At 45.1% G+C, this 26,211-nt stretch overlaps 1 protein-coding gene across 1 annotated transcript in view; it reads right to left on the bottom strand.

Annotated features, from left to right (window-relative positions):
* Positions 1-26,211, bottom strand: part of TAGLN2 (transgelin 2) — a 29,795-nt gene that overhangs the window by 1,295 nt on the left and 2,289 nt on the right. Inside the window, exons 2-4 of the mRNA XM_070950302.1 lie at positions 4,070-4,295; positions 2,359-2,533; positions 1,728-1,830 (exon numbers count right to left, since the gene is read on the bottom strand). Coding sequence (XP_070806403.1) covers positions 1,728-1,830; positions 2,359-2,533; positions 4,070-4,249 — 458 coding nt within the window. The 5' untranslated portion in view covers positions 4,250-4,295. The remainder of the gene's footprint in view (positions 1-1,727; positions 1,831-2,358; positions 2,534-4,069; positions 4,296-26,211) is intronic.

The raw sequence follows: 26,211 nt of genomic DNA, 5'->3' as shown, positions 1-26,211 counted from the left end.
AAAAAAAGAGAGTCAGAATGAGGACGGGGAAATTTCCCAGGTTGAAAGGCGATGGTGGTTGAATGGTAGTTTAAGCAAGAAACCGCCAAGGCTGACACCTCAAGGGACAGCAATACAGGTGGTCTCGATTTAACAATCATTCGTTTAGTGACTGTCTGAATTTACGACGGCACTGAAAAAAGTGACTTACGGCCGTTTTTCACACTTAACGGCAGGGGTGGGCTTCAAAACTTTTAGCAAGGGGTTCTCTGCCTGGTTGCTTGGTGGGCGTGGCCTAGTCAGCCTCCTGCACCATGGTGGGGGGGGAGGAGCGTTTTTGCCCTCCCCAGGTTCCGGAGGCTTTTCTTGAGCCTCCAGGAGGGCGAAAACAGCCTTCCCAGGCTCCAAAGGCCGGAAACGGGCCTCCGGAGCCTTCCCAAATTTTTGGCCTTCCCAAACTTCCAGTTTTTCGCCCTCCCCGAGCCTCCATGCGTGCCCTGCACTTACCTGCATCCAAAACGGGCCACGTGGGGACTCCTGGGAGGGGAGGGATAGGCAGGGCCAGCCAAGAGTGGGATTTGGGGGTTCTCCCAATCTGCACAGAATCTTAGCTAGAAGATTCTCCCGAACCCCCAGCAGCCCACCCCTGCTTAACGGCCATTGCAGCATCCCCACCCCCTGGTCACGTGATCAAAATTTGGATGCCGGGCAACAGGTAATGTACAGGTCGTCCCGGACTTACGACCACAACGGAGCCCAACTTTTCTGTTGTCAAGCGAGACATTTGTTAAGCGAGTTTTTTGCCCCATTATTTTACGACTTTCCTTGCCTCCGTTGTTAAGTGAAATCGCTGCCGTTGATAACATTATTAGCACGGTCGTTAAGTGGATCCGGCTTCCCCGTGGATTTGGCTTGGCCAAAGGTCGCCAAAGGGGGAAACCCGTGGGACACCACAGCAACGGTCGTTAAGTATGAACCCGTTGCCAAGCATCCTGAGTTTTGATCACGTGACCATGCAACGGTCGTTAAGTGTGTGAAAAAAACACTTAAGCCAGGCTGGCTTAAATTTTTTAATGGTGAATTTTATGGGTAAGGGGTTTTAAATTGGCGGAAAGCCATTAGATTTAATTTTGTTTTAAATGCATTTTAATGTTTCTATTGGATGTTTCTTAATTGTGGCTGTTCACCGCCCCGAGTCCTTCGGGAGAGGGGGCGGTATAAAAATTTAAATAAATAAATAAATAAAAATGGTCACTAAGTCACTTCCCCCCCCCAGTGCCGTTGTAACTTTGAATGGCCACTAAATGAACTGTTGTAACTCAAGGACTACCTGTATTTAATTTAATTTCTTGGCTGCAGTTTTTCCCCATCTGCGGTGATCTTGGAGCCCAGGACTTAATAAAATACAAATAATCCTTGGAGCCTTGGTAGTACAGTGGTTTAATGCACCCTGTTATTAACACAGCTGCCTGCAATTTCTGCAGGTTCGAATCTCACCAGTCTCGAGTTCGACTCAGCCTTCCATCCTTTCTAAGGTAGGTGAAATGAGGACCCAGTTTGTGGGGGCAATAAGCTGACTTTGTATAAATATACAAAAGGATGAAGGCTATTGCTTAACGCATTGTAAGCCGCCCTGAGTCTCCGGAGAAGGGCGGCATATAAATCAAATTAAAAAAAAAAAAATCAATACCGCCCCATCTCGGCTTTCCAATCGATTGCAAAAACCTGGTTTGCAAAAGCCCACTTACTTCGGGAACCAGTTGGGGTCTCCCGCGAAGAAGCCATCCTCTTTGGAGACGGCTAAACCTCCCAGGTTCATCAGAGTCCTCTGAACGCAAGCCATGTTCTTCCCTGCAGGGTGGAAAGAGGCCAGGAAAAAGGTTTGCAGGTTTGCAGTGAAAGGAAAAAGAAAAAGAAAAAAAAAATTAGTTTGTATCCATCCCTCAAAAACAAAACATTTCATTTCCTTCCAAGCGTTGCAACATAAAAAAAAAACCAAACAGTATTGTAGTTTTGAAAACATTCACTTAAATCGGATACTCTTTGAAAGCAAAACAAAACAAAAAAGTGAGTATCAAAAACATTTAATGCTACAAAAATGACTTCGGGTCATTTTTGACGCACGGAAAACGCTTTTCCCTTCCCACCAAAGGTGGTCCCTATTTTTCTACTTGCATTTTGTTTTTTTTTTTAAACCTGCTTTCGAACTGCTAGGTTGGCAGAAGCTGGGACAAGTCACGGGAGCTCACCCCGTTCGGCGGCAGCACCAGGGATTCGAACCGCTGGAACTGCCGACCCTTTCGATCCGACAAGCTCAGCGTCTTAGCCACTGAGCCACCACGTCCCTCTTTTTTTTTTTTTTTTTTTTTGGAAACATACCTTCCCATAAATCCACGGTTTGGAAAATATCCGACGCCAGGATGCCGTAACTCTCGGCCGCGCGTAAGAACTGAGAAATCATTTCCATTTGTTTGAAGGCCATGGTGTAAGGCTGGATCTTGGCCACAGGTCCCTTGCCCTTCGGATACAGGCTGTTGATCAGCAGGCAGAGTACCTAACAGGAACAGGAAGCACCGTGCATTTAATTTCCTCCTTCCCTTTGCCGATTGTCTTAACTTCTCTGCTCAAGGATCAAAAACCAGATGGAGTTGCTCTCCTTGAGCCCAAAAAATGCGATGCATAATATCCTGGGGTGTGTGTGTGTGATGCAAAGCAGATTTGAGGTCTCTGCCATAAAAGCTTTACAAAACCATTGGTCAAACGGTCATTTTGTGTGTGTGTGTGTGTGTCTAAATATCAAGGAACAAGTTGCTAGTCCCTATTACAAAAACATACATCTAAAAAAAACCCCTTTTCGCTACTAAACGATCGGTCAAACGGTGATTTTGTGTGTAAATGTCAAGGAACAAATTGCTAGTCCCTATTAGAAAAACATAACATCTAAAAATCTCTTCTCTACTAAACGATCAATCAAATGGGGATTTGGTGTCGAAATGTCAAGGAACAAGTTGCTAGTCCCTATTAAGCAAAACATAGATTTAAAAATCTTTACTCGTCTCTACTAAATGATCGGTCAAATGGTGATTTTGTGTCTAAAAGTCAAGGAACAAATTGCTAGTCCCTATTAGAAAAACATACATCTAAAAATCTCTACTAAATGATCGGTCAAATGGTGATTTTGTGTCTAAATGTCAAGGAACAAAATTTCTAGTCCCTATTAAGAAAAACATACATCTAAAAATCTTTTCTCTACTAAATGATCAAATTGTGATTTTGTGTGTAAATGTCAAGGAACAAGTCGCTAGTCCCTATTATAACAACATACATCTAAAAATCTCTTCTCTACTAAACGATCAATCAAATGGGGATTTTGTGTCTAAATGTCAAGGAACAAATTGCTAGTCCCTATTAAGAAAAACATAGATTTAAAAATCTTTATTTGTCTCTACTGAATGATCAATCAAATGTTGATTTTGTGCCTAAATGTCAAGGGAGGCTAATCACTAGTGGAAAAATGTGGATCGAAGAAAAAAATCTCTGCTTTTCTCTACTAAATGATCAGTCAAATGGTGGTTTTGTGTCTTAAATGCCAAGGAATAAGTTGCTAGCCCTTAATAAAAAAAACGTGGCTCTAAAAATCTGCTCTGCTTTATGGCTTCTACTAATCCTTCCATATAGTAGCCTAGCTATTTTTTAAAAAAAAAATTGATTTATTTTAAAAAGCCCACAAGAGAGTTTCGAACTTATTTATATCTGCATCAACATCTGGAGTCTTTTCTATGCCTCTCCCCTGACTTTATATAACTGATTTAACAAGAGCTGTTAGAACTTTTTCTTTGAATGCAAATTCTTCCCTTTAGGCCTTTAGAGTTTCCCAACGTGGGTGGGCTTAATTCATGTACTTTTTTTTTTTTTAAATCTTCCACGCCCTTTTGCCAACTCCATGGTGGAATTGACCAAAGTAACCCTCTGAAATAATTTTTGACAGCCAGTTTTGCTTCATCCGAAACAGCGAGAGGAGGCAGAAAAAAAATTAAAGAGGCGACAGAGCAAAATAAAATAAAATTATAAAATAAAATAAAATCCTCACCGTGCCATCTTTCAGCCATTTTTGGAAATTCTCTTTACCCGGCTCAGGCTCCCCAATGTCTGGCCCACACTGGGCCTTGATCCATTGGATGAGAATCTGTTCCAGATCAGGATCATACTGTCGGTCGATTTTTTGCTGAACCTCCCGACTGAGTCCGTAAGCGGGGCCTCGGTTTGCCATGACGCTAAGGTGGGTGGGTGGGTGATGGATTTCCAAAAAATGTGATCTGGGAGAGAGAGAAGGGAGGGAAGACAATTTTAGGATTAATTGACTGGGTATTCCAGAATTTATTAAGGTCCAAGACAGAGTTTCTCAACCTTAACAACTTTTAAGGTGGATGGACTTCAACTCCCAGAATTCCCCAGACAGCCTGCTTTAAGATGGGTGGACTTCAACTCCCAGAATTCCCAACCAATGTACTTTAAGATAGGTGGATTTCAACTTCCAGAATTCCCCAGCCAGCCTGCTTTAAGAGGAATGGACTTCAACTCCCAGAATTCCCCAGCCAGCCTGCTTTAAGATGGGTGGACTTTAACTCCCAGAATGCCCCAGCCAGCATGCTTTAAGAGGAATGGACTTCAACTCCCAGAATTCCCCAGCCAGCCTGCTTTAAGATGGGTGGACTTCAACTCCCAGAATGCCCCAGCCAGCATGCTTTAAGAGGAATGGACTTCAACTCCCAGAATTCCCCAGCCAGCCTGCTTTAAGAGGAATGGATTTCAACTCCCAGAATTCCCCAGCCAGCCTGCTTTAAGATGGGTGGACTTCAACTCCCAGAATGCCCCAGCCAGCCTGCTTTAAGATGGGTGGACTTCAACTCCCAGAATTCCCCAGCCAGCATGCTTTAAGATGGGTGGACTTCAACTCCCAGAATGCCCCAGCCAGCCTGCTTTAAGATGGGTGGACTTCAACTCCCAGAATTCCCCAGCCAGCATGCTTTAAGATGGGTGGACTTCAACTCCCAGAATTCCCCAGCCAGCATTATTTATGATGGTTGGACTTCAACTCTCAAGTTTACATCCATGCTGGCCAAGGAATTCTGGGAGTCAAAAGTCCACAAGTCCTCAAAGTTGCCAATTTTGGACCCTCCTGTTATATTAATCAAAGGATCTAAAATCAAAGCACAGCAAAGAAACTCAAAACGTGCAAAATAAAACCTTCCAAGTTTTGGCAAGGTAACTTCAGCTTTCGCCGCAGAAGACAGGTCTGCGTCTCAAACCACCTGTCCTGATGTGCCTTTTGGCCCAGTAGCTGGAAACCAGGTGAGACTAGCTCTCCGTACGCGCTCAGGGTCATCTTTCTGACACCATCCAGATTGGCATCCGGAGCCAAGGGGATTAAGGGAAACGCTTCCACCAAAGCTGGTGATAAACGCTTTGGTCTGGATTCCTATCTCGGCAAGCCTGGCAACACCCCGTCTCCTTACTCAGCAGGGTGCGGCAAACCCTCCGATGAGATTCGAAACCGGATCTCCTGACTCACTTTCTAGACCCTGATTAAAAAACAGCCGTTTCGGACCCAGCTGGAGAAACGAATCTGGCCCTGTTTCTCTTCTCTTCTCCAAGCCTTGATCAGTTCCGCTCACTGCAGAAATGTGAGTTCGGAGTATAGGTAGTCCTTAACTTACGACCCCACAACGGAGCCCCAAATTTCCCATCGCTAAGCAAGGAGGTCGTTAAGTGAGTCTCGCTCAATTTTACAACTTTTTTCGTTTTTTATTTTTACAAAATGAGATTTTGGGACAAGGGCAGAGAAGAGTAACTAAGGAGATTAAAGGTATGAAAAACGGTTGCAGGAATTGGGTATGTCTCGTTTAATGAAGAGAAGGACTAGGGGAGACATGATAGCAGTCTTCCAATATCTCAGGGGCTGCCCCAAAGAAGAGGGAGTCAAGCTATTCTCCAAAGCCCCTGAAGGCAGGACGAGAAGCAACGGAGGGAAACTAATCAGGGAGAGAAGCAACCTGGAATTAAGGAGAAACTTCCTAACAGTGAGGACAATTAAGCAGTGGAACTACTTGCCACCAGAAGTTGTAGGGGAGGTTTTTAAGAAAAGACCGGACAGCCATTTGTCTGGAATGGTCTAGGGCAGGGGGTCTGCAACCTTAAACACTCAAAGAGCCATTGGGACCCGTTTCCCGCAGAAAAAACAACAACACCGGGAGCCACAAAACCTGAGTGGGCGTGACCAACTCGACGTCACTCACTTCCACCAGTCACATGACCTCCTAGCCGTGCCTACCCAGCGGGTCATTAGGGCAGAGAACCGGTTGTTAAAAAACACTGGGGAACCACAAAATCCTTTTGATATCTCTCTCTCTCCCCCTCCCCACTCCCTCTTTCTTCCCCTCTCTCTCTCTGTATCTCTCTATGTCTCTTTCTCTCCCTTCTCTCTCTGTATCTTTGTCTCTCTCTCTCCACTCTCTCTGTGTCTCTCTGTCTCTCTCTCTCCACTCTCTGTCTCTCCCTCTCTCCCTCTCTGTATCTCTCCCTCTCTCCCCCTCTCTCTGTATCTCTCTCTGTCTCTTTCTCTCCCCCTCTCTCTGTATCTCTATATGTCTCTCCCTCTCTCTGTATCTCTCCCTCTCTCCCCCTCTCTCTGTATCTCTCTATGTCTCTTTCTCTCCCCCTCTCTGTATCTCTCCCTCTCTCTGTATCTCTCCCTCTCTCTGTCTCTCTCTCCCCCGCTCTCTGTATCTCTGTCTCTCCCTCTCTCTCCCTCTCTCTGTATCTCTCCCTCTCCCCCTCTATCTCTCTCTGTCTCTCTCTCCCCCTCTCTCTGTATCTCTATGTCTCTCCCTCTCTCTGTATCTCTCCCTCTCTCCCACTCTCTCTGTATCTCTGTCTCTCCCTCTCTCCCTCTCTGTATCTCTCCCTCTCTCCCCCTCTCTCTATCTCTCTCTCCCCCTTTCTCTGTATCTCTATATGTCTCTCCCTCTGTATCTCTCCCTCTCTCCCCCTCTCTCTATCTCTCTCTCCCTCTCTCTCTGTATCTCTATATGTCTCTCCCTCTCTCTGTATCTCTCCCTCTCTCCCCCTCTCTCTGTATCTCCCTCTCTCCCCCCTCTCTCTGTATCTCTCCCTCTCTCTGTATCTCTCTCTGTCTCTCTCTCCCCCTCTCTGTATCTCTATATGTCTCTCCCTCTCTCTGTATCTCTCCCTCTCTCCCCCTGTCTCTGTATCTCTCTCTGTCTCTCTCTCTCCCCCTCTCTCTGTATCTCTCTCTGTCTCTTTCTCTCCCCCTCTCTCTGTATCTCTATATGTCTCTCCCTCTCTCTGTATCTCTCCCTCTCTCCCCCTCTCTCTGTATCTCTCTATGTCTCTTTCTCTCCCCCTCTCTGTATCTCTCCCTCTCTCTGTATCTCTCCCTCTCTCTGTCTCTCTCTCCCCCGCTCTCTGTATCTCTGTCTCTCCCTCTCTCTCCCTCTCTCTGTATCTCTCCCTCTCCCCCTCTATCTCTCTCTGTCTCTCTCTCCCCCTCTCTCTGTATCTCTATGTCTCTCCCTCTCTCTGTATCTCTCCCTCTCTCCCACTCTCTCTGTATCTCTGTCTCTCCCTCTCTCCCTCTCTGTATCTCTCCCTCTCTCCCCCTCTCTCTATCTCTCTCTCCCCCTTTCTCTGTATCTCTATATGTCTCTCCCTCTGTATCTCTCCCTCTCTCCCCCTCTCTCTATCTCTCTCTCCCTCTCTCTCTGTATCTCTATATGTCTCTCCCTCTCTCTGTATCTCTCCCTCTCTCCCCCTCTCTCTGTATCTCCCTCTCTCCCCCCCTCTCTCTGTATCTCTCCCTCTCTCTGTATCTCTCTCTGTCTCTCTCTCCCCCTCTCTGTATCTCTATATGTCTCTCCCTCTCTCTGTATCTCTCCCTCTCTCCCCCTGTCTCTGTATCTCTCTCTGTCTCTCTCTCTCCCCCTCTCTCTGTATCTCTCTGTCTCTGCCCTGGCCACTTCTCCATCCCCCTGCCGTTGCCCTTACCTTCCTTCTCAGGCCAGGCGAGGAGTGACCGAGAGGGGAGGGCAAGGGTCGGGCTCAGCCAATGATGGGATCACCCGACAGGAAGCCACAGCAGAGGGCCCAAAGAGCCATATGCAGCTCCGGAGCCGCAGGTTGCTGACACCCGGTCTAGGGTCCCCTGCTTGGAGCAGGGGGCTGGACTAAAAGACCTCCAAGGTCCCTCCCAGCTCTATTCTGACTGGATTCTGAGATTCCTCTTTTGAAGAGCCCATCTTACAAGACGTTGGGAAAAAAAAAAAAGAGTCCCTCAAGGGCCTGGCACACCCTAATTGCCTGTGCCCCCCCCCACCCCCTTTGCAGGACAAAAAGGATTCCAAGGCTCAAAGTTGGGGCAGGCCTGATGGGTTACATCAGCCTTACCTGGGGCAAATCCAAGGTGTTCTGTGACTGGAGGGGATACCCGTTAATGACTCCTCTCAGCCCCTCCCTCCTTTCTTCCGCGGTCCAATTCTTACATCATGAGCCTTGTGGCTTTGCTTTAAATGTTCCTCCGTCTCCAGTTCCAAATCTGATAAATGGGGAGCCAGTTTCTCAAAGCAGGGCTAAAGGCAGAGATGCTTCGGCTAATTGTCTTTTTTTAAAAAAAAATAATAATAATAATTGCGAGCGGCAGATAATCTTTCTAACGCTCTTAGATTGAGTGGGTACGAAGTCTGAAATATCTCCCCCACCCCACCCCATTTCTCCCTGGACGAATTTCCCACCAGACAGATCCTGTGGGAGTTGCAAAGGGGGACAGGAGTGTCCACACCGTTTTGGGGGGGCCCCCGTTGAGAAGATCAGCCCGTGGGAATTTTTCCAACATTTTTCCCGGGCGTCCCCATCAAGGCGCAGGTGAGGGATAGTGGGAGGGAGGCAGGGGAAAAAAAACAAATAGCTAATAGCCTTAGCCATCGAAACTGGCTGGGTGATCTTGGACCGATCACCAGGAGATGGTGAGTTCTAGTCCCGTTTTAGGCATGAAAGCTGGCTAGGTGACTTTGGACCAATCACAAGGAGACAGTGAGTTCTAGTCCCACTTTAGGCATGAAAGCTGGCTGGGTGACTTTGGACCAATCACAAGGAGACAGTGAGTTCTAGTTCTGTCTTAGCATGAAAGCTGACTGGGTGACTTTGGACCAATCACAAGGAGACAGTGAGTTCTAGTCCCACTTTAGGCATGAAAGCTGGCTGGGTGACTTTGGACCAATCACAAGGAGACAGTGAGTTCTAGTCCCACTTTAGGCATGAAAGCTGGCTGGGTGACTTTGGACCAATCACAAGGAGACAGTGAGTTCTAGTCCCACCTTAGGCATGAAAGCCGGCTGGGTGACTTTGGACCAATCACAAGGAGACAGTGAGTTCTAGTTCTGTCTTAGCATGAAAGCTGGCTGGGTGACTTTGGACCAATCACAAGGAGACAGTGAGTTCTAGTCCCACCTTAGGCATGAAAGCCGGCTGGGTGACTTTGGACCAATCACAAGGAGACAGTGAGTTCTAGTCCCACTTTAGGCATGAAAGCTGGCTGGGTGACTTTGGACCAATCACAAGGAGACAGTGAGTTCTAGTCCCACCTTAGGCATGAAAGCCGGCTGGGTGACTTTGGACCAATCACAAGGAGACAGTGAGTTCTAGTTCTGTCTTAGCATGAAAGCTGGCTGGGTGACTTTGGACCAATCACAAGGAGACAGTGAGTTCTAGTCCCACCTTAGGCATGAAAGCCGGCTGGGTGACTTTGGGCCAATCACCAGGAGACGGTGAGTTCTAGTCCTGTCTTAGCATGAAAGCCAGCTAGGTGACTTTGAGCCAATCACTTGGAGACGGTGAGTTCTAGTCTTGCTTTATGCATGAACACCAGCTGAATGACTTTTGAATCCTTCTCTCTCTCAGCCCAACCCACCTCACAGCGTTGTTGTTGTTGTTGTTGTGGGGAAAATAGCAAGAGGGTGTGTTGGGTAAGTGTGTGTATGTTCCCAGCCTTGCATTATTTGTAAAAATAAAATAAAATAAAATAAAGGCAGGATTCAGACAAGCAAACAAGTTAATCATCTGCAAGGAAGGACATACTATCCGTTTAGGCAAAGGTTTCTCAGACTTTCAGCCGGGTGGATTGGAAAAAAAAAAGGGGGGGGTGATTTCTTTTAAAGAAATCCCTCCAAGCAAACAACTTGCAAGGGGTGGGGGGAAACAGGAGAGAGCCACACAAAAGTTTTAAAGGGAAACGGAAATATTTAAGGGATGGAGAAAGGCTAACTCCTCTGGCCAAGATGCACAGTGGGTTTTTTTTTTTTATATATATCCAGGTCGGTTCCCACAGCCATGCCAACTTCCCAGCCCCCCCCGCTCCCCCTCCTCAGGGGCCTACCGAGACCACCCGCTGGCATCCATTGTCCCTTCCTCAGACAACACTACGGTCTTTGTGTTTGTCGCTCAAACCAGGGGAGGCCCCTTCTGCTTTTGCAAAAACAGCCCCAGTTCCAAAACACCATTTTCCTGCCCTAAGAAAAGCCAGGCTGATTTGTCCTTTTTAATATCCTGAAAAATAAATCGATGCTTTGCCCCCTATTTCAAACTGGGATCAAAGTAGGCAGCAGCTGAATTATGAGAACGTAGTGTGGTCGCACCAAAGCAGTATAAAGTGGCACTAACGCTTCATGTGATCGTTGATTCGGTTGATGCAACCTAGGATTGTGTTGGCTTTTTTTGGCTACACGGCCGGCTCACACTCAAGCGGTTGTCTACTAGGACCAAGGCGGATAAAAATCAATTATTTTTTTAAAAAAATAAAAAAAAAAATCAGATTTTTTTTATTTAAATCGGATTTTTTTTTTAATTTAAATCGGATTTTGTTTTATTTTTATCAAATTTATTTTAATAAAAAACTTTTGGGGTAAAAACCTATGGTAAGATAGTTTTCTATTTAAGATACATAAATAGTTTAGTTTATTCAGCATGAAATGGAGCTTAGTTATGTAGCAGGAGGCTGTATATTCTGCAACACTGGAAGTATCAGTGAGTCAACAGTGGGTCAAAGGAGTAGCAGAGATGACAGTTGCTCTTTAAAAATTATGATTTAAATTGAGTTGATTTAAATCAAGCCTTTTTACTAGTGATTTAAATCGTGATTTAAATTGTGATTTAAATCAACTCGATTTAAATCAAACCCACCCTGACTAGGATATTTTTTTCTGGAGCTTTTCCTGATCAAAATAGCAAAATGTCCAATCCCAAGTCCTAAAAAACATCCAGGTGTGAAGTCCCAGAATCGCTAGCGGTTGGCTGCCCGAAATGGACTGCAATTCCCAGAATCCCCCTGCGTTGTGACCTAGGCTTACTGAGTCACTACAATACACAATTAGTCCCCCCAAAAAACCCTTTTCATTGTAACAGCTGAGAATTACTTTAATTCCCAGCTGAGTCCCAGTTAGTTGCGAAAAAGTCCTTCGGGGTAATCACCAACCTTTATCTTCTTTGACACGTTGCCAAAGGGCTTACTTGGCAAAGCCCCACGGAGTTCAGAAACAAACAAGAGATGCCGACTGGAAACAGGGTTAGCAACGTTGCTTTCCTGCAAGAGGCCCCAAGTGCCTTTGTTTCTCTTTTAAGCCTTATGGGAAGGGCCAATCATCTCCTGGCCTTACTCCCGAGTCGTCCCTTTTGCTTTAGCTGCTCTTGCCTTCTGGCAGCTCTGCGCATGCGCGCACTAGGAACAGGCTCCTCCTGTTCCTCTACCTCTCTGCTGTCTGATTCTGGGGGCTCCGGAGTCCGCGCATCACTGCCCGACTCCGCTGCCAGCTGGCGGACTACAACACCCTGTGTGTCGGCCAGGCCAACTGGGTTTGCACGTTCAGGTTACCTCGAGAGGGAAAAGAAGGCCAGCAGACACTATGCAAGTCCTATGAAGCCATGGCTTGCTTAATGATGGTTTACTGAACGAGATCCAGAGAACGAACATGTTTTAACCAAGTCAGGGGAAGACTTAGCAAGCACATTACCCAGCAGACTTAAAGTTTCCTTAATGGTTTTTTTTTTTAAATGTTGGCTTAGTGTGCTGTGTGAACCTAGAACGTGGCTAGGTTTTATTGCCAGTTTCCAAGGTGGGAAAAGAAAACACAGCAAGCCATGTTGTGTGCTGAAGGAACAAGACGGCTTCAAGATTTGATTCTGCAACGAGAGGAAAACGGAGAGGCCTTGCGGATGTCAAAACAGACCCAAGTCGATGCAAAGGAAGTTAGAATTTACATTTTTTTCTTAGAAGAGATAAGTTTCCTGGAAGGAGGAAGAGGAGGAGGAAGAAGAAGAAGAAAGAGAAAGGGGTGATTTCGGATTGCAAAGTTGCAATATTGTCCCCATCCGAGTTCAGGTAGTCCTCGACTTACAACAGTTCATTTAGTGACCCTCCAAAGTTGCAACGGCGCTGAAAAAAATGTGACTTGGGAGCGTTGTTCACACTTAACGACCGTTGCAGCAGTCACGTGATCAAAATTCAGATGCTCGGCGGCCGACTCGTTTTTATGACGGAAGCAGTGTCCCAAGATCACGTGATCCCCTTTTGCAATCAAAGTTAAGTTCTAACAACCGGGTTACCGACGTATCAACTGCGGTGGTTTGCTTAACGACGCTGGCGAGAAAGGCCGTAAAAACTGAAGGATGTGATAAAAATTCCAATTTAAATGAATTTAAACTATTTAAATAACTTCCATTTAAAACGGAAGGATGTTATAATAATTCCATCCATTATTCCAGACAAGGAACAATGGATGGAAACTGACCAAGGAGAGATTCAACCTGGAAATAAGAAGAAATTTTCTGACAGTGAGAACAATCAACCCATGGAAGAGAAGTTGCCTTCGGAAGTTGTGGGAGCTTCATCATTGGAAGCTTTCAAGAAGAGACCGGACTGCCATCTGTCAGAAATGGTGTAGGGTCTCCTGCTTGGGCTTTGGGGTTGGACTAGATGACCTCCGAGGTCCCTTCCCACTCCGTTCATCTGAATCTGTCTAAGTCTCACGCTTCACCACAGAAATTTTTGGGGGCTCGGTCGTGGTTTTAAATCGAGGACTACCTGTAACCCCAGCAGAGAAAGCCTCTGCAACGGAGATTCAGTCCCAGAGCAAAACAACGACAACGACAACATTACAAAAAATTAAAAAAAAGAAGAAGAAAAGAAAAATATGCCCAGAAGCAGAACTTCTGATATGATACAGGAAACTAAGAATTATGAGCAAAGTGGAGACCGGAGAGGGAAGGGAAGGAATGAACCAGAAGTGCAGCAGTGTGCAAAACAGGATGTGTGTGTGTGTGTGTGTGTGTGTGTGTGTGTGTGTATAGCCTGGGAGGTGAGAGATCACAACCGGTAGCTGCCGTTGTTGAAAAGCAATCCGCAGGCCTGCTCCTGCCCTTCCCCCCTCCCGCCACTGACCGTTGACAAACGTAAGCCAAGCCTCCACGTACAGTCGCAGTATATCTGCCTTAGACTGTGTTAATCCGCAGTGGGCTCTGCTTTGGTTTTGAATTGGCCTCCGGCCTGCGGTTTAAAAAACAAAACAAAAACCAACCCAGATTTTTAGGGGATTCAGCAACCCAGACCACAGCTTTTCTGGAGAAACCTTGATTTTGCATAAATCTGAAAAAAAAAAAAAAAAAAAAAAGGTTCAGCAGAGGAACTTAAACCACGTTACGGCTGTTATGCAAAATAGACTTTTGCATAGACTCGGGTTGGTGCTTTGGCATCGGTCCCGAAGTTTGGAAATCACCTGGAACCAAGCCTTGATTTCTGCGTGGAAAAAAAATCTCTGCGAATGTTCGCTAAGTCTTTCTCGAAGCCGAGTGAGGCTCAGAAGCCGGGAAAAGGTCTTGAAAATGTGCCATCCTGGCTTGTTAAGATCTCTGCGTTTTTGACAATGACAATACAGGTAGTCCTCGAAATGACGACCACAGTTGGAACTTGAAGGTCCATTGCTAAGCAATAGCAGTAACACTTAGCACTTACCGTGTTACCCCAAAAATAAGAACATGTCTTATATTTTTTTTGAACCCTGAAATAAGTGCTTGGCCTTATTGCCATGCGCTCAAAAGCCTAATTGGGCTTATTATCAGGGGAATGTCTTATTTTGGGGGAAACAGGGTATCTCTTATCTATCTCTTATTTACCTACCTACCTACCTACCTACCTACCTACCTACCTACCTACCTTCCCTCCCTCCCTCCCACCCACCCACCCACCTATCTACCTACCTACCTACCTACCTATATATCTCATCTATCTATCTATCTATCTATCTATCTATCTATCTATCTATCTATCTATCATCTATCTATCTATCTATCTATCTATCTACCTACCTACCTACCTACCTACCTAACCTAACCTAACCTAACCTAACCTAACCTAACCTATCTATCTATCTATCTATCTATCTATCTACCTACCTACCTACCTACCTACCTACCTACCTACCTACCTACCTAATCTATCTATCTATCTATCTATCTATCTATCTATCTATCTATCTATCTACCTACCTACCTACCTACCTACCTAACCTAACCTAACCTAACCTAACCTAACCTAACCTAACCTAACCTAACCTAACCTAACCTATCTATCTATCTATCTATCTATCTATCTATCTATCTATCTATCTATCTACCTACCTACCTACCTACCTACCTACCTACCTACCTACCTACCTACCTAATCTATCTATCTATCTATCTATCTATCTATCTATCTATCTATCTATCTATCTATCTATCTATCTACCTACCTACCTACCTACCTACCTACCCTAACCTAACCTAACCTAACCTAACCTAACCTAACCTAACCTAACCTAACCTAACCTAACCTATCTATCTATCTATCTATCTATCTATCTATCTATCTATCTATCTATCTATCTACCTACCTACCTACCTACCTACCTACCTATCATGTTACCCCAAAAATAAGACCCTGTGTTATATTTTTTTGAACCCTGAAATAAGCGCTTGGCCTTATTGCCAGGCACTCAGAAGCCTCAGGGGAATGTCTTATTTTGGGGGAAACAGGGTAGTGCCACTCTATAAAGCCTTAGTAAGACCACACCTAGAATCCTGCGTCCAATTTTGGTGACCACACTATAAAAAAAGATGTTGAGACTCTAGAAAGAGTGCAGAGAAGAGCAAGCAGGATGATGAGGGGACTGGAGGCTAAAACATATGAAGAACAGGAAGTGGGTATGTCTAGTTTAATGAAAAGAAGGACCAGGGGAGACATGATAGCCATGTCCCAATATTTGAGGGGCTGCCCCAGAGAGGAGGAAGGGGGTCCAGCTATTTTCCAAAGCACCCGAAGGCCAGACAAGGAAGAATGGATGGAAACTGACCAAGGAGAGATTCAACCTGGAAATAAGGAGAAATTTTCTGACAGTGAGAACAATCAACCCATGGAACAGACGTTGCCTTCAGAAGTTGTGGGAGCTTCATCCCTGGAAGCTTTCAAGAAGAGACTGGACAGCCACTTATCTGAAATAAGTCTACTGAAGCTAGTCTAGCTAGTCTAGTGAAGAGAAGGACCAGGGGAGACAGGAGAGCATCTTCCAATATGTGAGGGGCTGCCACAGAGAGGAGGAAGGGGGTCCAGCTATTCTCCAAAGCACCCGAAGGCCAGACAAGGAAGAATGGATGGAAACTGATCAAAGAGAGGTCCAACCTGGAAATAAAGAGAATTTTTCTGACAGTGAGAACAATCAACCCATGGAACAGAAGTTGCCTTCGGAAGTTGTGGGAGCTTCATCACTGGAAGCTTTCAAGAAGAGACAGGGCAGCCATCTGTCAGAAATGGTGTAGGGTCTCCTGCTTGGGCGGGGGGGTTGGACTAGATGACCTCCAAGGTCCCTTCCATCTCTGTTAATCTGAATCTGCCTAAAATGATCAAAGGCCTGGAAGCTAAAACATAGGAGGAACGGTTGCAGGAACCGGGCGTGGCTAGTCTAGTGAAGAGAAGGACCAGGGGGAGACATGATGGCAGTCTTCCAATATTTGAGGGGCTGCCCCAGAGCGTCCGAATTTTGATCCCATGATCCTGGGGAACGCTGCCAAGGTTGAACTGAAAAACGGTCGTAAGTCCCATTTCTCAGCGCCGTGGTAACTTTGAACGGTCTACTCAACCAACTGTTGTAAACTGAGGACTCCACGTCCTTGGTCGTAGAGAATGAAGGAAATTTCCCAGTGGTAATCAATCAGGGTTAGCTAATCCCATCTCAGCTGGCTTTCCCCCCCAAAAATACCCCCAAAAAACCCCACTGCAACCAGGGCTTTAGCAAACTGAGTTTATTAATTATTTTATTAATTCAATTTGTATGCCGCCCCTCTACGAAGACTCAGGGCGTCTTCGGAGAGGGTGTCTTCGGAGAGTTAAATTCAGCAAGGAAGGAAGGAAGTTTGAATTTGCAGAAAGTTTTAAGAGTCTCCTTTTAAGGCGTGGCGGGTCCATTAATTGAAGAAATCATGCCAAGTGCAGAATTGCACTTGAGGTCTGAGTAGCTATGAGCAAGGTGACCTCAGAAGATTCAAAATGTGGCATTATGGGGGAAAAAAAAAAGCGGGGGGAAAAGGAACTGATGTTGGTTAACACCCCAAAACCACACCAGTGGCACATTCTCATTTAGCAGGGACAGGAAGGAGTGGAGCAGCGAGATGTGTAAATCAGAAGCCGCAACGGTTGGAGAGAAACTTCCTGAGTTGTTTTTTTTTTTCCCCCCTTGTTGTAGCAACGGGGATTTTTATTTATTTTTTCGCAGGCTTTTCGGGATGCAAAAATCATCCAAGTCCAGCCACCAATTTCCGTTTCGCTAGCCAGAGAGATGCATTGGGGGAGGAAGTTCACAGCCAGGACACAGTTGCAAATAACGTTTTTCATCGGTTTATTCCTCCGGGTAATTGGAGGTAGACTGTGCCTAAGCTGGGAGGTTCCACCGCCAAAGAGCTTCAGCGAAACCTAATTTAGAAGACGGAGCCTTATTTTAAATCCGACCTAACAGTATTTGTCCTAACTCGGGTTTTCTGTTCTGGCCACGTTGTGATGATGATCGCGTGACTTTAGGATACCGCAATTTGGGGGATGCAAGATTTTGGATTTGGAAAACATTTGGAAAAATGTTGGAAAACTGATCAACCGCCAACAGATCAATTGATAATCCAAAAAATCTATATCTGTGCGGAAATGGACAAACTAACATTTGAAATGAAGGATAAGGTAGACTCAAAATGTTATATAGCGTGGAATAGGTGGTATGATTGGATAACTCGTAGAAATGAGGGTAGATGTAAAATTCTGTACGATAATAATAATAATTAACCAATATGCACCGTTAATAAGATAATGGACGTGTGACCAAAGTCACTTTTTCTTTTTATGTAGTGTCGTCTGTATATTTTATATGTTTAATAAAGTTTTGTTTTTAAAATAAAATAATAAAAAAAAAAGATTTTGGATTTGGCCAACAAAGGGGGAAAAAAATAATAATTTCAAATGCAAAATTTTGGGATGCAAAAAAAAAACCCTCTCCAAATCTGGGATGCTGCGATGGTCAGAAATGGGAGGACCTGTCATAAGTCCCTTCTTTTAAGTGAATGGTCATAAGTTGAGGACTACCCATATCATTTCCATCTCTACTTTGGCTCTGCTGGGTCACAGGAAGGAAACGACAGGTAATCCTCGGTTTACAACCATTTGTTTAGTGACTTGTTCCGAAGTTACAACGGCCCCGGAAAAAAAAAAATGACATGACCATTTTTCACACTTACGACCACTGCAGCATTCCCCCATGGCCGCATAATCAAAATTCAGAGTCTTCGCAGCTGTCCTGTATTTATGACCGATGCAATGTCCCAGGGTCCTGCGATACCCCCTTTTGCGACTTTCCAAACAAGCGAAATCAGGAAGCCAGACTCACTTAACGACCATGTGGACTAATTTAAAACCATTTCGGCGATTCCCTTAAAAAACTGTGGCAAGAAAGGTCGTACAACGGGGGCAAAAACTCACTTAACGACCGTCTGGCTTAGCCGTGGAAATGTTGGGCTCGGCCGCGGTCCGAAGTCAAGGACTTGCCAGCTGTTGTGGCTTTTTTTTTTTTTTATTTTTAAACTTATTCATGAAAACATGCCCAGGTAAGGAAGGAATGCAAGCCTTACCTGGGCATTTTGGGAAAACAAAACAGATCAGCAAAGTTAGCTTGATGCAATGGGAAACCCTTGCCTGCCTGCCTGCCTGCCTGCCATCCTTCTGCCAGTAGAGCTGAGTTGGCACACACACAAACACACACACATATATATATATATATATACACACCCACAAACTCAGAATATAAATTCCCGCCTTGCCACAGATAAGGAAGCAGGAAGGATTAAGCCCCACACCCAGTTTCTCAGCCTTGCAGCTCAAAAGATTTAAAAGAAATTCAGGATTGGCTGATTAGCCACACATTGTGTGTTTGTGCATATGTGTGTGTGTAACAAACCCTTCCATGCCTGAAAAAAAAGAGAGAGAGAGAGAGAGAGAGAGAGAGAGAGAGAGAGAGACAAAGCTAGCAATCCTGCCCCCTCCCCAATTCTTCCCCCCAGACCAATTTCTCTTTCTATTATTTTGCTTTCCTTGATCCTGTTGGGCCAATTTTTCCAAGCCTCAGCAATCTTAAGATGGGGGGACTTCAACTCCCAGAATTCCCCACCACCCCCCGTCCCTCCGGGACAGTGCACCCTCCATAAATACAGGAAGTCCTCGACTTGCAACGATTTTCGCTTAATGACCGTTTAAAATGAACATCTGGCGCCGGAAAAAAAGTGACTTTTGAGCATTTTTCACAGTTACGACGGCGACTCACGGGATCGAAATTCAAGACACTTGGCAAGCGGTTCATAATTATGACGATTGCCCTTTCAAGCTAAAATTACAATTTCTGTACCTCCTTTTTTGCCGTAACATTTATTTTCATCTATTTTGTACCAATATTACCCTTCGTTTTCATCTCTAATTCTGACCAAATTCCATTTCCCCTTCTATTCTATATTAACCCCTTTTTCCCATTATCATCTAATTTTTATATCCATCATCAAATTAATTAATGATGTGGTGTTACAGTTCTTTAATTCTTATATTAATAATAAACCCACTCATTTTATAACATACATTTCCTTAACTAATATCATGGCTCAGGAATTAATTAGGGCATCTTTCGGAAACTTGACACAATCCAACATTTTAATGTAAATCAATTGATTACATAGATATCTTTTTCATTTATATATGAACCAGAAGGGAAAAAAAAAACTTAATTGAATTTAAAAATATTCTAACTATTATCCTCTAATCATATAGCTTTCCCCCTGTATTATTCCAAATCATCACTTAATTGTTTGTACACATACCACTATTAAAAACATTTCAATTATTATTCCAATTATTTTTCAATTCATTTTCACCATCGTATAATTTAACATTATTTCTTACTACAATTTATATTTCAATTCTAGTCGTATACATCATATTCCCCTTTCATTTCTTTCCTTTTTTCCCTTTCCCTTTTTATTTTTACCTTTTTCTTTCCCCTTTTTTCCTTTTGTGCCTTAAAATCCTGATCTCTCCTGTTTTGCCCTATATTTCCCATTGTTCCCCCTCTCTTTTCTCTCTCTCTCTCTCTCTCTCTTTTTTGTTTCACCACTGTTTATTCCACTATTTATCCCAGTTTTACCATCCCTTTGGCGACCTTCTGAAAAAGTCAACGGGGAAGGCAGATTCGCTTAACAACCGGGTTACGAACCGACTCGCTTAACAACCGTGGCAAGAATTCAGTATCGACCGCCAGTGATGCCCTTAAGAACTGCGGCGAGAAAGTTCGTAAAACAGGGTCAAAACTCCCTTAACAAACGTCTCGCTCAGCGACAGAAATGTTGGGGCTCCATTGAGGTGAGGATTACCTGTACATGCCAGTTGCCAAGTGTTCAAATTTCAAAGAACCAACACAGTTTTAGGCTGCATCAACAGAGGGATAGAATCAGGATCACATGAAGTGTTAATACCACTTTATAAGACCTTGGGAAAGCCACACTTGGAATCCGGCATCCAGTTTTGGTCTCCACGATGTAAAAAAAGATGTGGAGACTCTGGAAAGAGTGCAGAGAAGAGCAACAAAGAGGATTAGGGGACTGGAGGCTCAAACTGGAGGTTGCAGGAATTGGGTACTTCTAGTTTAATGAAGAGAAGGACTAGGGGAGACATGAAAAATTCCTATTCTACTCTACTCTACTCTACACTCTACTCTACACTCTCTACTCTACTCTCCACTCTACTCTACTCTACTCTACTCTATACACTCTATCTACTCTACTCTACACTCTCTACTCTCTACTCTCTACTCTACTCTCCACTCTACTCTATACACTCTATCTACTCTACTCTACTCTATACACTCTACTTTACTCTACTCTACTCTACACTCTCTACTCTCTACTCTACTCTCCACTCTACTCTACTCTATACACTCTATCTACTCTACTCTACTCTACTCTACTCTACTCTACTCTACTCTACTCTATACACTCTACTTTACTCTACTCTACACTCTCTACTCTACACTCTCTACTCTCTACTCTCTACTCTACTCTCCACTCTACTCTACTCTACTCTATACACTCTATCTACTCTACTCTACTCTACTCTACTCTACTCTACTCTACTCTACTCTACTCTATACACTCTACTTTACTCTACTCTACTCTACTCTACTCTACTCTACTCTACTCTACTCTACTCTATTCTATGATAGCTGTCTTCCAATATCTCAGGGGCTGCCCCAAAGAAGAGGGAGTCAAGCTATTCTCCAAAGCATCTGAGGGCAGGACAAGAAGCAATGGGTGGAATCTAATCAAGGAGAGAAGCAACTTAGAACTAAGGAGAAATTTCCTGACAGTGAGAACAATTAACCAGTGGAACAACTTGCCACCAGAAATTGTGAATGCCCCAACACTGGAAGTTTTTAAAGAGGAGATTGGATAACCCTTTGTCTGAAGCGGTGTAGGCTTTCCTGCCTAAGCAGGGGGTTGGACTAGAAGACCTCCAAGGTCCCTTCCAACTCCGTTATTCTAAATGAAATTTTGACCGCGTGACTGTTGGAATGCTGCAACGGTCGTTAAGTGTGAAAAACAGTCAGAAGTCCCATTGTTGTCGTAACTTCGAAGAGTCCCCAAACGAAGGGTTGTAATTCTACCTGTACTTTTGTAGTTGTACAGTTCAGGTAGAGAGCGACCAATTTATTATACGCTTGAGGAAGAAAAAAACCAGCCAACCATCGACCTTAAGAAAGTGATCCTTGTTTAACCTTTGAAATATTCATTCAGCCGCCACCACCCTGCCTTCTAACCGCAACGGTGCAAAAATGCAGAAGGCAAACAAAAGGTTTGCCCGTCACACCTATTGTGGGTCAAACAACAACAACAACACAAAGAAAAATCAGTTCAGGATTTCTGCGTCCGACGTCAAAGGAGATTGAGAAAGCTGGCCCAGATCTCTTCTCAAACCCGATCCTTTTTTGCAAACCTGATTTGGAAGGGAAGATAACAGCTACAGGTCGTCTTTTGGACTTACGACCACAATTGAGCCCCAAATTGATGTCGTTAACGCGGGGACAAGTTGTTAAGTGGACTTTGCCCCGTTTTACGGCATTTCTTGCCACCGTTAAAACGAATCACTGCCGTTTTTAAGTTAGTAAAACCCGGTTGTTAAGTGAATCACCATTGATTTTGTTTGTCAGAAGGTTGCAAAAGGGGATTGCGTGATCCCGGGATGTTACAACCGTCATACGTGTGAAAAACAGTCATAAGTCACTTCCCCCCCCCCCCCAGTGCCGTTGTAAACTCCGAACGGTCGCTAAATGAACGGCCGTAAGTCGAGGCCTAACCAGTACAGAATCCACAAACGAATCGAATCCTGCAGGAATATTTCTACCGATTCTGGTCTCTTGTCTGTTTCGGCAAGAAAGCTTTGAGGGTCACCTATCATGTTAAAATTTCCCATAATGCCCTTTGCTGATGTAAGCATTGCTCCCAGGGCATTGTGGGAATCCAAGCTTGCCTTCAGGAGTGGTGGCAGCTTCATCCCTGGAGGCTTTCAAGAAGAGACTGGACTGCCATCTGTCAGAATTGGTGTAGGGCAGCGATGGCTAACCTTTTTGCCGTCGCGTGCCAAAAGTGGGGGGAAGTGTGGGGGGGTTACACACGTGTGTGGCCACGCCCATAATTCAATGCACCCTGGCCCCCCGCGTGCTCCCCCGCTTTTGGCACACAATGGCAGGGTGGGCCCAGTAGGCCCATTTTTCGGCCTCCCCAGGCTCCAGAGGCTTTCTTGGCGCCTGGGGAGGGCGAAAAACAGCCTTCCCCACTTCCTCATTTCCCCAGGGCCCTCCAGAGGCCGGAAACAGCCTGTTTGCCGACTTCTGCTCCCACTGGAAAGCATGTTTTTTGCTCTCCCCAAACTCCAGAGACTTTCTAGGAGCCTGGAGAGGGTGAAAACGGCTGTCAGCACTTCAAGCTGCATTTACTCTAGTGCTGACATAAGAAGGAGAAGCGGAGACATCTGGAAAGGGACGTTTGACTTTTCACCTACTTATTTTCCCTGGAGATAATATCCCCTAGGAGATGGGATGGGAGGGGGGAAATTCCTTTGAGCTGGAGCAGTAGATTAGGGGTAGAGTGACTTGGAAGATGGCCAATGAGTGCAGAGGAGTGGGGAAAGAAAAGGGAGGGTTTTGGGTCAGGAAGTCAGTGTTGGCTGCGATGGAGTCGGAATTAGAATGTCGTGCTTAATAAATGGGAGTTTTTCATCAAAGACTTTGTTTGAAATGCAATTTATTTGAGACGACCTCGAAACGTGACAATGGCCTTCCCCACCCCTCCAGAGGCCAGAAATGGCCCGTTTGATCAACTTCCGGCAGGATCGGAAGGCCTGTTTTTTGCTCTCCCCAGGCTCCAGAGCCTTTCTAGGAGCTGAGCTGGGGCAATGCTCGCATGCCCACCGATATAGCTCCGCGTGCCATCTGTGGGTTGGCACAGGTTCGCCATCATGGGTGTAAGGTCTGCTGCTTGGGCGGGGGGCTGGACTAGATTACCTCCAAGGTCCCTTCCAACTCTGTTCACCTGTTATCCTCCCAAGGGCCGTGTGCAGCTCAGCGATGATTGGACTGCATCAGCTTCCCACACTGAATAAAGACTTCGTCTTGCAGCCATTCGTTTACCGACCGAAGTTCCTGAACAAAGTGAGTTACAACTGGTCCTCACGCTTCTCACCGTTCCAATATCCCAACGGGCATGCGATGAAAATTGGCGGCATGGTTGCAGCATCCTGACAGTCTCATCTGTCAGAGGGTCTGCTCCTTGGGTGGAGGGTTGGACTAGATGACCTACAAGGTCCCTGCCTTGTAGGTCATCTGTTTATCTGTTTATCTGTTAACCACTATTTGCAATTTTCCCAGCCAGCTTCCGACAAGCAAAGCCAAAATGGGGGGGGACGGGACCGGATTTGTTTAATGACCATCTGATTCTCATTTAACAACCACCTAAGGTCGTAAAAGGAGGCGTGACTCGCTTAACAACTGCCTTGCTTAGCCGGGGGAATTCTGCTCCCAACTGTCGTCGTAAGTCAAGGATTGCCTTGCTCCTGATCAATATAGGTGTGGCTTTTGAACGAAAGTCCAACTTTGCAAAGCTTACACAACCCGCTGTAATTATTAAAAAAAAGGGAGGGGAAGTCTGCCAGGCCTAGCACGACCCAAGCCACGCAGGTCTGTTCAGTAAGCCACGATTCCACAAACCACGGTTTGATTGCGTGAAAAATGCAAGCGGACGAATTCCCACCCTGTCTACAAACCGAAGCTTATGTTTTTGTTTTTCAAACCCTGCAAAGGGGAAAGGAGGAGGGGAGGGGAAATTCCTTCATTTGGTTTTATATTAGTTTTTTGAAAGCTTGCACAACCGGCAGAGATATTTATTTAAATTAACTTTGGGCTTTATTGGAGCCTCATTGGAAGGACTCCGATCCCGGGGAATTGTATGTCAGCAAAAATGTGGAGTTGTTTTTTTTTTTTTTGCTCTTTCGAGGTCAAAAGTTTCATCGTTTGGCTCTCAAGCTCTAAGTTAAGAAAGAAATTCCATTTTTTTTGCATCGAAAAAATAAAAATGACAGGGCCTCCAAGAGATAAGCAAATGCCATTTTCGGCGTGGTTTCTAATACAGCTAAGACTTGCAAGAGTTCGCTTAGTGACCATTACAACGGCACTGAAAAAATGTGGACGGATGGCTGTTTTTCACAGTTAACGAACTTTGCAGCAGCGTCCCCAGGATCTGACGGTCGGCAACTGGTTTCATATTTATGACCGTTAAGGTGTGTGTCCCAAAGTCACGCGATTCCCCTCTGGCCACCTTCTGACGAACGAAGTCAAGGGGGAAGCCAGATTCACTTAACAACTGGGTTACTAACTTAACAGCTGCAGTGATTCACTTAGTGACGGCGGCAAGAGAAGTCGTAAAATAGAGGCACTTAACAAATGTCTCGCTTAGAGACAGGCTTTCAAGAAAAGAAACTGGACTGCCATTTGTCAGAAATGGTGTAGGGTCTCTCGCTTGGGCAGGAGGTTGGACTAGATGACCTACAAGGTCCCTTCCAACTCCGTCCCACTTAACAACGGAAATTTGTCTCGCTTAACAAATGTCTCGCTTAGCCACAGAAGTCTGGGGCTCAATTGTGGTTGTAAGCCGAGGAATACCTGCGGACTGCGGAGTGTTCCGAATTAGCTCTCCCTTCCCCCTTTGTTTCCCGAAAATTAAATTTGAAAAGATTGGAACATTTTTTCCCCCACTGCTGATTAAATTCCAATTCAAAGGCGGTTGTTAAGTGAGTCCTGTCTGGTTTTATTCCCCCCCCCCTTTTTATTTGGCCACAGTTGTTAAGCGAATCCAGCTTCCCCCAATATCCTATTGTGCAGGCTATAGAAAACAAAAATGAAGCATAAAATCTTTATTTGCCGGTCATATTAAAAGCCAAGGTGGCAGATACAAGGATTTTCTTCCTACTGGGTGCAGCTCCGGCTATGGAACTCCCTGCCACAATATGGCAATTATGGACAGCTCAAAAAGGCCGGCCTGTAACACGCCTGCTCTCTTCAAAAACAGTCCTTAGGAGAAACTGGATGTTGAAATGGAGAATTTGCAGCGTGGTAAGGCAGGTTTGGCATTAGCAGACCCTATCCAAATAATAAAACGGGGAATAAGAGTCCCTTGGGTGTTGGGCAGCATAGAAATGCGACAAAATAAATAAATAAATAAAATTTTAACCCTGCTGTTGGTTTACCTGTTAACTCTCTTTTCTCATATGTAGCAGATAGAGGGCAGGTTAAATTGGTTAGAAGTTTATAAAAAGTTTTTATTTTATAAAAAGTTTATAAAAGCTTTTATTCGTTTCCTAGTATGATTTGATAGCTTATTAGTAACCTCGACTATCAATAAGCGTTGTTATCTTTTTATTCTTGATGAATGTAATTTATTCTCCGTATGTAAACTGAGATGAAATTGTCAGTTCCGGCTTTTTTTGTGTGTGCAAAATTTCCTTTTTGTTTGCAGCTCGTATTTTAACTTTCTGACTAAAATAAATTATTGGGAGTGGGTGGTGGGGGAGAAAGAACAATGCAACAGGTACACACCTCCACCATATCTCAGCTTCCAAGGTTGCAACGGTTACGACGGCCCTGCGGGGCAGACCGCGCCCTCCCCCAAGCATAAGCCGACCCACAGCCAGCCAGCAGGGAGTTGCCCCCCAACGAATGACGCACCGCTGGTGGGGAGAGACAATCCCCAGCCTCCCTCCCTCTTTCAACCACCTTGTTTCCCCACCCGCAGAGACAAGCCAGGGTGCAAATCAGTTGGGTCAGCAACCGCCCCCCAAAGCCTTTCCTTCTCCCCCCCCCACCCAGCAAGTTTAAGCAGAAATCTGGTTTCGTCATCCTTGCATTCCAGACTTTTGCCAGAGATCAGCTAAGGACGAGTCTCGGTGGAAAGAGCCAGGATACAACGAAGGGGAAGGAAAAAACTGCTTTAGGAAAGCGTCCAAATTGTCTT

This window comes from Pituophis catenifer, unplaced genomic scaffold, assembly GCF_029215685.1.
Source record: "Pituophis catenifer annectens isolate HBS135680 unplaced genomic scaffold, rPitCat1.0.hap2 SCAF_10, whole genome shotgun sequence".
In the NCBI taxonomy this organism is placed as follows: Eukaryota; Metazoa; Chordata; class Lepidosauria; order Squamata; family Colubridae; genus Pituophis; species Pituophis catenifer.
The sequence above is the reverse complement of the archived record's forward strand: the minus strand, read 5'-3'. Positions and strand labels throughout refer to the sequence as shown.